At 45.5% G+C, this 12546-nt stretch overlaps 4 protein-coding genes across 4 annotated transcripts; 1 reads left to right on the plus strand and 3 right to left on the minus strand.

The window, feature by feature from the left end:
• Positions 1-162: 162 nt before the first annotated feature.
• On the plus strand, positions 163-2422 carry L203_100961 (uncharacterized protein; the record flags this gene model as incomplete). Its single annotated transcript, XM_066210413.1, has 8 exons — positions 163-389; positions 433-617; positions 665-845; positions 1272-1322; positions 1373-1494; positions 1549-1680; positions 1733-2039; positions 2092-2422. 8 exons carry the CDS (start codon positions 163-165, stop codon positions 2420-2422), a joined length of 1536 nt encoding a protein of 511 aa, XP_066066510.1.
• Positions 2423-2503: 81 nt separating this feature from the next.
• On the minus strand, positions 2504-4023 carry L203_100962 (histone acetyltransferase type B catalytic subunit; the record flags this gene model as incomplete). The annotated part of the gene is made up of 7 exons (XM_066210414.1): positions 2504-2611; positions 2657-3009; positions 3054-3240; positions 3291-3380; positions 3429-3731; positions 3778-3911; positions 3963-4023. The coding sequence occupies 7 exons, from the start codon at positions 4021-4023 to the stop codon at positions 2504-2506; spliced, it is 1236 nt and encodes a 411-aa protein (XP_066066511.1).
• Positions 4024-4802: 779 nt separating this feature from the next.
• Positions 4803-7525, minus strand: L203_100963 (uncharacterized protein; the record flags this gene model as incomplete). The annotated part of the gene is made up of 10 exons (XM_066210415.1): positions 4803-5188; positions 5237-5322; positions 5371-5765; positions 5812-5883; positions 5934-5954; positions 6014-6080; positions 6131-6390; positions 6443-6544; positions 6596-6841; positions 6893-7525. 10 exons carry the CDS (start codon positions 7523-7525, stop codon positions 4803-4805), a joined length of 2268 nt encoding a protein of 755 aa, XP_066066512.1.
• A 376-nt stretch (positions 7526-7901) lies between these two features.
• Positions 7902-12378, minus strand: L203_100964 (uncharacterized protein; the record flags this gene model as incomplete). Its single annotated transcript, XM_066210416.1, has 16 exons — positions 7902-8318; positions 8372-8746; positions 8798-9214; positions 9263-9741; positions 9788-9929; positions 9976-10109; positions 10158-10316; positions 10368-10393; positions 10447-10480; positions 10534-10550; positions 10616-10686; positions 11130-11474; positions 11522-11615; positions 11662-11897; positions 11947-12019; positions 12077-12378. 16 exons carry the CDS (start codon positions 12376-12378, stop codon positions 7902-7904), a joined length of 3321 nt encoding a protein of 1106 aa, XP_066066513.1.
• Between the last annotated feature and the right edge of the window lie 168 nt (positions 12379-12546).

The following is a 12546-nucleotide window of genomic DNA, read 5'->3' on the forward strand; positions in this document are numbered from 1 at the left end:
AAAAAGGTTGGAAAGGTTTAGTGATTTATAGTAAGAGAAAATAGGCGGAGAACGCCGCCTTCGCTCAATGACGCGAACGCGTGTCAAGTCACGTGATCTTGACGCGACTTGACATGGATAATAGAAATGACTTTTTTTATTTTTCTTAAAACTGCAACTATCATGCCATATATATCAACGGAAATTCTTGTAGGAGCAGTTTTGCTGATTGCAGTTGTGATTGCAACAAATTTGTATTTGCCAGATCCGTCTTTGGCCTCTTCTGAAAGTATCGCCAAGTCGACCAAGAAAAAGGCTAGAAAGAAAGGCGGGGGTGGCAGAGAGACGAGGGGTGCTGTGGTTGAGTTGGAAGAAGCGCCATTTAAGGAGAATAAGACAAGAGGTGATGAGTGGGTAAAGCACGTTTAGAGTGAGCTAATATCGGTTCAGTAGGATGTATTTGCGAGAGAATCGGTCAGCGCCTATCGCCCACAGTGAGGAAGCGACACCGCTATCTCTTCCTGAACGCGATGAGTCGGGCCCTGGAGATGACCAGACAGCAGAGAGCTTTGTCGGTGTGAGTGAGGATACATCTCGCCAGGCTGAGGAGAATTGGAATGTCGTGCCGAGGAAAAAGAGTGGGCAGACTTTTGCAAGTTGGATCATTTGTTGAATATATCCACAGAACCCGACTCTCTTGACATATCCTCGCGCCATCATCCTCTTTCAACCTCTTTGGCCCTTCCGGTCGCAACCAAGGGTCAAAAGAAGAACGCCAAAAAGGCCCAAGTCAAAAAGGCTCAGCGGGAAGCAGAGGAAGCGGACAGGCTGAAGCGGCTTGCAATGCACAAGAAGGAGCTCGAGAGGTGAGTGAGAGGTGACTGTCTGTACTGACCATTTTAGGGAGCGCATCAATGAATTGTACACTGCCCACAAGAAACCGCAAGCCAGTAGGGGTCATTCAACTGGAGCGAAAGCCAGTGTTACTACCAATGGGAAGCTCGCTTGGGATTGATAGAGTATGCATCCGACGAGGTTCTGTTTGTCTGCAATTTGACATTGTTATTGTCTGTGGATAGTGTAGATCCAATTGGCGTGCCTAAATAGCACATTACATTTTACGCGCCTAACAGGACAGGTGGAGGTTTCAAAGATCAAAGTTCTTGAAAATCAAGTCGAAAAGATATTACTTTTTACAGCTTTTCCTTTATTCCATCTCTCCGGAATTTCTTGATTTCTCGACGCGATACTGCTGAAATGACATCTGAAGCATCTGCGACTAATGGCAACAGCACCTCCGTGGTGTACAGCGGCGATGCTGAAAGCTCTAAAATGGCAACTGAGCAAGTGCTTTCATGTCTGTCTGAGCGCTGCTTTCTGACCATTGATTTAGGATTGATCCTGTGTTTCATGCTGTTGATTTGGCCCGAGGAATCTTCAATGTTGGGTATCTCAACCAGGAATGGTCAGATCTTCATCTGACATTCTTTTCGAGTGGACTGAAGGGTCATCGGCGTGAGTAATCTCGAGGCATTATATCAAGTTATCGCTCGTTCATACATTGTCTAGTCATTCTGTCCCGCAGCCCCTATCTCTCTCATCTTATGTCGACTGCCTCTCCTGGTTCTGCCATACATTTATCTTTTGCCGATACAAACATCACTGAAGAGTCGGTACATATCGCCCTTCAACACCTATACGGTACGTTTCTGTGGTCTACCCTCTTTGTGATCTGACTCACGCTACCTTACAGCCCCCTCTTTGAACCTCATACACCCCAACAATGCTCGGGCTGTCCTTGCGACTGCTTTTCTCTTTGGCGGTATGCCCGAGGTCATCCATCGCTCCTACCTTGTCATCCGTGACTCTTTAGATGCCTCCAACGTTGCAAACCTTGTCCATTGGCTTGGCTCTCCGTCTGAATCCTCGGTAATGTATGGTTCCAAGACAACAAATGGCCAGGCGGCTTCTACAAAAGATGGAGAGAATGGCATCTCGTTGTGGCTAGATGATTCTTTTCCTCAATATAGGGAATGGACCGTTCGGCTCAAGCACAATGTGTAAGGTTTTCAAAAGGCCTTTATATTGTCACTGATGGGAAATTGTCGATAGGTTGGATTATCTTTTACGTGTCTTGCCAGAACAGGTCGTACAAGAAGGCAAGCTTGCTTCCCCTGACAGCTCCCTCCTCATCGCCTACTCTCACCTCCCTTATGATCTCTTCAAATCTCTTGTTGAATCTTCCGAATTTCCTATAGCATCTCATCAAGATCGGTTCGCTTTTGCCAAAAAGGTCATTGCACAGAGAAAGAAAATGGCGCCTAGTAGTGGGCCTCAAATGGAGGAAAATGTTGTCCTCGCTTTCAGAGGCGGTGAAGGCATGGAAGTTCACATCACTAGAAGGCCAAAGAAGGGCAGAACATTCTTCAAGGTGGAAGGTTGAAAAATAGTGTCAGGGTGGAATACTGAGAATCAAAATGTGGCATTGATCACTTGTGTAGCATTCATGCATAATCTCTACAACCTAACCAAAAGTCATATCGAGTATGCGCTCATAGTCCTCTACAACCGATTGATATGTCTTTGCAAGGGCTTCTTTTCGCTCACCTGGAGTCATTTGACAGAGCATCTCCTATTGTATACCGTCAGTCGACTCTACAAGGGTGAATTCGCTCACATAATTGAACCGGTATAGCCTAGCTTTGACGTGTAATCTATATGCTTTGATCTGCGCTGGATCCTTGTTGTTTAATTGACGCAAGAGCAGCATTTCTAATAACCTATCAAACTGTCTTTGTGCGATTTTGTACTTTTTCCTTATCGATCTTTCCCATTCGTTTCGGGAATCACGTTTACCGTCACCAATTCCAACCAAAAGCATTGGATTGTCGAGGATGCCCTCTTTCACAAGGAATCTTAAATCATTACGATCACGAAGATCCTCGAATGCCTCAGCAGGATCTTCCACAGTAAGCTCAGCAACCTCTGGGCGAGCAAGCATGTGCTGAAAAAGGGCAGAATATAGTTTTGCTGAAAGAATTAGAACCGCTAACCAAACATAGAGCAAAACTCACACCCATGCCCTTGATGCTGATAGGGTGGCAGAACAACAAATTGACTTAGTCGTAGTCTCACTCGATCGGGATAGCACCAAAACGGATAGACCGAGATGTACCCAACGAAGTGATGAGTATAAACACCAGTCTCGGGACGTTGGCGTCGTTCGTAAAGAGTGATGAATTCCCAGGCATCTTCATCCTCCTTTGCCACGCATAAACAGACTGTAGGAGCGAACTCAAAAAAAGACTCACATGCACATAGCTACCGCCCTCAATAAACAAAAGGATAAACAACTGCATTCGTCGATGGTATTCTCTGAAACCGGGAGTATTCCAGTTGGCCTGCGAGACATAAACCACCGTCTGATCTCACAAAACCATATTACACACCTTGTAAATCTCGAACAACACTGCGTCCTCTTTATTCCCTAGTTCTGTGGTCCTATCACCTCTCTTTCCCTTACCCTTGAGAGAGGGCTGGATATATGAATCCAGTTTCTCTCCCAGCGGCTTAAACTTTTCGGCGTCTTCTGCCACTCTTAATTTGAACTCTACACCCGACTTGGTATAATCAGGAGGAATAAATTTGTAGAGGGTTGCCTCAATATCATCCGCAGGTGTAGTCTCTGAAGATAACTTTTCGTTGTATTTGATTTCGAGATACTGCCGGAGACTACCTGAAGCGAAACGAAGCTATATCGTTTCAGCAATAATACAAAATATGCGAAACAAGAGTCACCTTGATATCCAAATCTTTGTAACCAAAAACCTTTTCGCTGTCACCAAATATAGGATATGTGAACGTTGGGTTGAATTCTTCCACAAGTTGCTCTTCCTGACGCTGAAGAAGGTCCGTATCCAGAGGGGTACGGACTGACATTCATGAGCCATCTATGCATTATCCACTGAGGATTTATGACTCACCTAGCTGCAGGTTCAAGACCTCGTTGGAATCGTTGATCCATTCTTCAAGACCCTCTGCCATGATGAGAGCTGGAAAAATGTTAAAGATACAACTTGAAACAAAATAAAGATGAAATGTTGAGATTTACTTTATTAGTTTTCTAGTCGCGACGCGTTTGTTAATTATTTTCTTTTTATATTCCATCACTCCATTTGTATTACAATTACTACAAATAAACAAAACTTTCCTATAAGATGCTTCAAGAATCTTGAAGCTCTCAAGCTATTCTCTATCAATAGGAAGCTACCTGCACTGTGGATTATATGTGAAGGAGCAGCGGGCACCAGTTGGTATACTTGGAGTCGTTGTGGTCCTTGGTAAAGCAACTATTGCAGAGATGAATGGCGGGATGACAACGACAACGAAGAATAGAGAGCCACAACGGATGAAAAGATGTGGATACTAACCCAACACAGGAAATAGCAAGTGAGTTTCTCTTGATGATCCTCTTTGAAACTTTTTATGTGCTTCTTTGACTTGGAGTGAGGAGAACAACTTTAATCGGGCAAAGAGGATACGGTATATGGCATGGCTTGTATGCGAGACCAGCATTCGTTGTGCAGATGGCATTATAGTTGTATCAATAAAAGACATTGAAGATGTATATTCATAGTGAGTATATGACATAACCAGAAAGATTTGCGTTACAGTGTTGTCCAGAGACAAAAGATGAAGCAATCAAAAAGAATATGCAGTACAAATCGAAGCAATATAAACCAAAATGAAAAACCGTGAACCTTAAGCAAGATAGGAAAAAGCTCTTTTTCCTCGGATGAGATCAACCAATCTGTATGGTGCCTCTAGTTGCCCGCATCTTTGCTTTTTGACTGTGTCCTGGTGTCAGTCCACTCGCTAACGGTTCCACCGCTATCGCTGGCACTGGTCCACAACCCGTCTGATCCAACTCCAGACTCTTGAGCACTCTGTACAGTCACGGTTGGATGGTATGGCGAAAGTGCTAGCTTGTGAGAATTGTTGCCACGCCCTTCGCTCGGCAGAGTTTGCGAATTGGAACTCCGGGATCGAGACGAAGCGAGCGCGGTTGACAGATCAATTTCGACTCCAGATTCCCACTTGGTGATGGCGCGGATGGGACCAGCAAAATTTCGATCACCATAGCATCGCCAGGTGACATAACACATCATAATAGTACCAACAATGATGACGGGCGACCATGACATTGTATCTAGAGTTCAATTTAAAAAATGACTCAAACAATCATCTGGCTACTCACCAGCTGTGACCGGTGTGGACCCTGGGAGTGTTTGGGCAATGACAACGGCAAGCGCGTATAGCAATCCAATGACAGCAACAGGTTTGCTGTAGACATAGTTAGACATGTGGGGCTCAGAAGATCCCACAGCTCACCTCCATCTTCTCAACGACCAAAGACTTCGTCCTTCGGTTTGCAGGTCAATCTTCGAGAATAGGTACAATCCAATAGGCACTGAGTATCCAACATAGCTCAGAGTACAAGAAGTTACCCCAACGACCGAGTACAGCATAGATCGTCTGGTCAAAGTCAACCCAGCGAATGGAATACAGAGTATAACTACGGTCCAAATGGCATAGACGGGTCTCTTATGAGCGTTGGTTCTTTTGATGACTGATGAGAAGGGCATGCCGTTCTCACGAGCAAGAGCAAACACAAATCGGGAAGACGACTGCAATAGAGAAAGAACTTGCAATACTAGTACTACTATCATAAGACAGCATATAGCGATAGCACCAGGCTGAGATATGGCTTTTGTCAAAATGAACCCCTGCATTAGTGTCAGTTTGTATCATGAGATGATGCGGAATACCCACAAAGGTGAATGGATGGGTTATCGCAGCGGTTGCATCTTCAGGAGAGATGGAGAATAACAAAAGAATAATAGCCTAATTGCAAGATGTCAGGTGACGCAATACTTTGATGCAATGTCACGTACGATATAGGCCAGAATATAGGTCTATCGAATTGTAATTTCTGTCAGCTTTATATCAGAAGAGAAGCTAAATAGCCGCTTACTGCAACGACAGATGCAGTCATTGCATTCGGAACATTTCTCGATGGATTTTGTGTTTCCTCGGCCATACTAAAAGACACATCATCAGTTTCAAAAAGCTGCAAGAGAAAAAGACTTACTGCGCAGAAGCATCCGCTCCACTAGCGATACACGTGCACACCCAACCCAACATATAAACGTAGGATTTGGAATCCCAACCCGTGGTATTGTAAAATTGTTTCAGCATGGCTCCAGGTCCATATTTGGTAGCATTGGTGGCAAGAAGAGCTATGCAGAGAACGGCCCACATGCACAGGCCGAAAGCGCCAGCACACAACCAAAATCGGTGTGACTGACCCCAGCGAGTACAACCGACTGCCCCTACAATAAGAAGGACAGCCTGGTAATTAAAGTAAGTCAAACTTGTGATGATGAAAATGCACATGACGCACGATGAAAAGGACAAAGTTAATCCATAGTCTATGGTTGTAGTCGACCGATAAGCTGATAGTTCCTACAACGATGTTTGTAATTTCCCATGTCACAAGCAATATCTTGATGATCATAAGTATATAAACTGACAGGACTCCAGTTTCAATACTCACGCTTCCGATATGACCGCCCAATACAAAACCAGAGACCAGCCAAGCCCACCCTCTCTCACCTCCAACACCTCCCCTTGCTGCTTTCCAGGACCATGAAAACATAGCGCCAGCCACCGGATAGGCAGACGCTAATTCCGACATGGTAAGAGTCAGCAAAAAAGTCATCAAACCAGCCAACGGCCAAGCAATAAGAATCATGAGCGGGCCACCATAGCTGTACGTGCCAGCTACCGCAAAAATGGTGCCCTGCCATAACAGGAATTAATGCTATTTCGACGCAAAGAACCAAATACTTACCTGTAAAGCACCCATATTCAGCCAGTTAATTGCCAAGCTTGACCAAAATGTATATTGCCTTCCCAAGACTGCGTCGTAACCTAATGATTGCAACCTTTGCGCATCTACATCTTCCTGGCTTGCTATTTCTCTGCTTCCACCATCTTTGGGGTCGGTGCCAAACTTGACAGTCGGTGGCAAAGCCGTTTTGGAATACTCGGACGAGGGTGTTGCTGGCCCTCCATTTGGCCTGTCAGATGGCAGCGAGACTTCTGATGCGACCAATGCAGGCGTTGCTGGTATGGACCGGGAGGAGAATGGAATTTCACTCGACTGTGACATTGTTAAGGAGGGGTTTGGAAGGAAATGAGAGGATGCATGGGAAGAGAAAGAGATCTGATGAATTGGCAATGAAGGTGTCTCGCTTGGCAACGGCAAAAGTGAGTTGTCACCTATATATAGCTCGCACATCGCATCTGAAGCAGTCTCTTGTGATGGTTTCCTCTCGAGTTGAGAAATGGACTGGCTGCCGTAGCTATCGGAACTGACGAATGTGTTGTATGGCGTTGGGGCTGATTGAAAAGAGCTCGAGTCGGCATCGATGGGAGTTCCAAGATGAGAAGACTTTGGTGATGCAGGTTGTGATTTTGGCATTGTTTCAAAGACCTGGCCTGGCGTAAATGGCTTTTGAATAATAAGGAAGGTCCTCAATCCACTTCGATCCCGCTCTTGGCTTATAATTTGCTAGCCATTTCTCTACTATATTCTCTTGTAAATAAATGTCGCTGAAAATTGTATATTTTTGTTCTCTTCGTCGAAAACTGCTAATACTTGAGATATAGATGAAAAGGGAAAAGAAAAAGTAATGGAGGGAATTATAACGATCGTTTTGGGCGACAGATCTCGGCACTCGCCGCCACCGGAAGTAAATTACCATCTCAGTACCTTAAGGCAACAATTGAAATGTTTGTGTATTTGATTATAAAATATACATTCCATTGACATAGAATCATTACAAGTCATTCACCTTCTAAGCGGCAACATGAGCCACCTCTCTGTCCCAGACACGATGCTTGGCTACAGCTTCCAAGAACTGCTTTCCAAATTCTGGAGCACTAGCTTCGGCATTTTGAGGAGCAAATAAAGCTCCATTCTCTTGAACCAATCCAGTTTTGTCCTTGATCTTGTCGCTGAAATCTCCAGGAAGGCAGAGATCGACAATCCAATCGACAGCGTTGCCAAGAGCACCAATGGCTTTGAGATGCATGTATGCCTCGCGCACGGCGTGTACAAGTCTTCCGACCTTGAGCTTGGATACAAAAGAGGCATCCGGTCCTCCGGCGATAACGAGGGCGTCAAAGAATGTAGATCGACAACCTTCAAAAGTAAATTCGGCGGAGAAGGACTCGCCGGTTGAGGACTTGATAGGTCCTATATTCGGGGCGACCTGGTTTGAACATCAGTTGAATGCCACACAAGTAATCAGAAACGTGCACTTACAAACTTTACCATCACGCCTGCAGCCTCGAAGGCTGTCTTCAAGGGCGCAATTTGGGCGTATACGTATCCCGGCACAAGGTATATCCCAATCCTTCTGCCTTCAGCCGTAAAGACTTGTTTTTTGCCAGTGATTTGAGAAAGGAAAGCAGACTTCTTTCCATGATTAGGCCTGGCTTCAGGCACTTTGAGATGAGGGAAGGTAACGGCGACAGAAGTGGCAAGTTCGTGGTCAATCTCATTGATCCGATCAAGGACGGACTGAATGACGATATCTTCGCCACAGTGAGAGAGTTCAAATTGGTAGGCACCGATGATATGCTGCTTTTCGATATCGCTCATAGAGTTGTAAAACAGCTGAGCCTGAGACACATATTCCTAAGAAATGTAACGATGAGCAACACCTTTTTGAGCTATAAAATTACCCACTTTAAACTTTGGTGCATCCACTCTCTCCTTGACACCTGATACAACTTCTGGATAGCTTTTGAATCCGCCCTTGTAAGGTTCAGTGGTCTTGAGGGTGTCAAATCGGTTAGGATGATAGGGTGTTCTGTTGGTCTTGCTCATCATGTTCATATGTCCGTCACGCAAATTGGTCATGAAAGGGCAAACGGGTCTGTTGACAGGAATATCACCAAAGTTGATACCCAACCTCGAAAGCTGTGTGTCTTGATACGAAAAGTTGCGTCCAGCGAGGAGTGGATCAGAAGTAAAGTCCATTCCTGGGACAATGTGTTGTGTGCAAAAGGCAACTTGCTCAACCTCGGTAAAGTAATCCACAGGGTTGCGGTTGAGGGTTAGAGTACCAATGTTTTGCACCGGAACGAGTTCCTCAGGGATAATCTTGAGAGCGTCAGCACTTTATTCTGCAATCCGTATCATGGTACTAACCTTGGTAGAATCGAGCAAATCAAAATCAAACTTGTGCTCGTCTTCCTCCTTGATGAGCTGCACGCCCAGGTCCCACATGGGATATGATCCCACCTCAATAGCATCCCAAAGATCTCTTCTGTGGAAATCAGGATCTTGTCCAGCAATCTTCAAAGCCTCATCCCATACAAGGGAGTGGATTCCAAGATGAGGTGTCCAGTGGTACTTGACAAACGTACTCTTGCCCTCTTCGTTAATCAATCGGAACGTGTGAACACCAAAGCCTTGCATCATTCGGTACGATCGTGGAATCGCACGGTCAGAAGTGATCCATTGTTGCATGTGAGTAGTCGGTTTGTGGAGGGAGAAAAAATCCCACGCGTTGTCGTGAGCCGTCTGAGCCTGAGGAATTTCATTGTGAGGCTCAGGCTTGATAGCATGAACGAGGTCGGGAAACTTGATGGCATCTTGGATAAAGAAAACGGGAATATTGTTGCCAACTTGTCAAAACGTTAGCAGAGACCAGCCAGCATACCGACGACTCACCTAAATCCCAATTGCCTTCATCGGTATAGAACCGAGTCGCAAAACCTCGAACATCGCGAACCGTATCGGCACTCCCCCTGCTGCCTGCCACTGTACTGAAACGGACATAGGCTGGCGTAGTCTTGCTGGTGTCTGTCAATATCTATCACCACGCATGAGCCACTGTGCAACCACGTCGGACAACCTACCTTTGCCGTCGTAATTCCAGTCAAAGGGGTGTGCAGCTTAAATTCCCCAAAGGCGGCCGTTCCTCTCGCATGCACCGCACGCTCCGGGATACGCTCATGGTCAAAATGTTGAATCTTTTCTCGGTTGTGGAAATCTACCACCCTTTCAGCAACACAACCACCCACAATCACCACACACTCACCGTCCAGCACCGTAGGACCTCGAGCGCCCGCATGGAGAGCGTTGTCAGTGTTGGCAATCTTTACGCCAAAATAAGTCGTGAGAGGATCCTTGTTTGTCTGCTCAATCGTAAACTGCTTCATCTGACGCTCCTTGGCATCTCCAGCCACGACATTAACAGCTGAGACGACTCTTCATCAGCACCACACCGACACCGATTCATTTTGCTCACCCTTGTCCACGATACCAGCCATGATTCTGCAATATTATCTTGTTTTGCCTCTACTACGTTTTGAACCGAGGTATCTGACAAAAGCAATAGCAGAAGAACAATCTGTTGTGCATCTATATATCCATCAGCCTTTTACCATGACATCAACTGACCAACCAAAACTCACGCATCTCAGACGTCAACCTACTTGCACTCCATTGTCGTCATACCGTTTTCGACGTCATTTGGCCAGGAATATATAAACAAACCCAGAAACGAGAATAAAAGTCATCGTCGGCATCTTCAGGGTGGAGGTGGAGGCAACTTTGATTCCTATAGTCTAGCATGGGTTGTGATGACGTCACAAGAAGTCGTCATGCCAGCCATCATCGAGCTGTATATATTGACAAGAGAAATGGCTTGAAGAAATATCTGAATGGTGAATTTCAAGTGGCAGGCTTACTGTGGCATGGGTTTGGACGCCGCCAGAGGTGGTCGACTGTGGGTATCGAGGAATTCTCAGTTTCTTGTTGGGAGAGTGAGTGCCATAGTCCGATGCGATGGTGAGTAGAATTGGATGTGTTTATCTGCTTTGAAATGGAAAGAAGCGTCTCGAGACACTCTTACATCTCGGTAATTCACCGTACGTATTTAGGGATGGTCATGGTCTTGATGCAAGATACATGGTGGTTGTCTATAAAGTCAGCTCGGGAACTGTTGAAATTCTACCGTACAAATGGAATCCACTTTCGAGTGTCTGACCCTTCTCCCTCAATCACTCACACCCTTCACGAATGCCTGGATCAAGTCGACCGTTTCTTGCGGCTTTTCTGCATGCACCCAGTGTCCGGCGTCTAGCACCTCCAACTTCATGTTGGGAAAGTACTTTTCTGCGACAGGGATGGTGTGTTTGTTGAGATACCGAGAATGTTCTCCCTTTAGAAACAACGCTGGACCTTCCCATTGTGGAGAGTTAGGCGATATGGGTGGAGGAGGACTATAGGGGAAGTCTCCGATTTGTGAGATCGCATCCGCTATGAGAGACAGAGGAATTCGGAAAACTAAATGGGAATCTCCTCTGTGAGAATGGCGGGTGTTAGTCAAGAGGAATTGGCGAATTGCGAGAACCTTTTTATTTTGATAAGTACTAGACATGGGTCAGTCCTGCTGCTCACAGGTTCTGTCTTTTGGAGTATAAGATCCGCTTCGTGCTTCGTCTTCACTTGTGCTCTCTCGATTTCCATCATCGCCTCCGTGTAGGCTGCAAATCTGGGCTACCGTTGAGTATCTATATGAGTCAATGGAGCAAGCTTACTCTGGCGACATCTTTCCTTTCGCTGGAGACATGTCAATACAGATGAGAGACCGCAGTGCTTCATTCAGATCTTTGTTGAGCGCCAAGGCCATCACGGCTTTGCCTCCCATAGAATGGCCGAGCAAGTTGACGCCGGAAGTAAGCTTGTGTGATTCAAGAAAGTGGTGTATATCAGCTGCCATGGCCGTATAAGTGTGTGGAGATGCATGGGGAGATTGACCATGGTTACGCAAGTCCTGTTTGGATGTAAGAATGGAGCTCGACAAAAGCAATTGGCAGACGAACCAGGGTGTAGATGGGCATACCCAGTTTGGATGCGAATGCTTTCGCCAATGACCTCCAATTTTGCTTTGATCCACTATGTAACCCATTAGTACATGTAGACAAAGAAGAACCATTCATTGGCGTCGCTCACAAGAGACCATGACAAATGACCAGGCTCTGATCCTTGGCTTCGGGAGAAGGGTTGGAAGGCTCAACAGCATCGTAGGCAAGCTCCACCGGCACTTGGTTCTTGATAGAGACAGAAGGCGGCTGGAAGTAGGAATGAGAATGATTGAAGCGTGCTTGAATTGTACTCTTTCTGAAAAAAACTTGGCGTTGGGCTTGCAATTTCGTAGCAAGAACACAAGATGTTAGCAGAACTCTTTGATTGCAAGGTTGCCAGTTGCGACCACGGGCAAGGATGTCGGTGCTTGTTGGTATGCCTCGCGCCATGGTGGTAGCAAGAAAGTAGGTAGAAATGTACAATAAAAGTATTGAAAGTTGTGGAAATGTCGTAAAATTAAAATTAAAATATTGAAAACAAATTATTAATTACATCAAACCTGTAAAGATTATGTCAGATTAATTCTGTTAAAAGTTATCTCTTTCATTCTTTGAATC

The sequence above is a fragment of the Cryptococcus depauperatus genome, chromosome 1 (assembly GCF_001720195.1).
Source record: "Cryptococcus depauperatus CBS 7841 chromosome 1, complete sequence".
Lineage (NCBI taxonomy): Eukaryota > Fungi > Basidiomycota > Tremellomycetes > Tremellales > Cryptococcaceae > Cryptococcus > Cryptococcus depauperatus.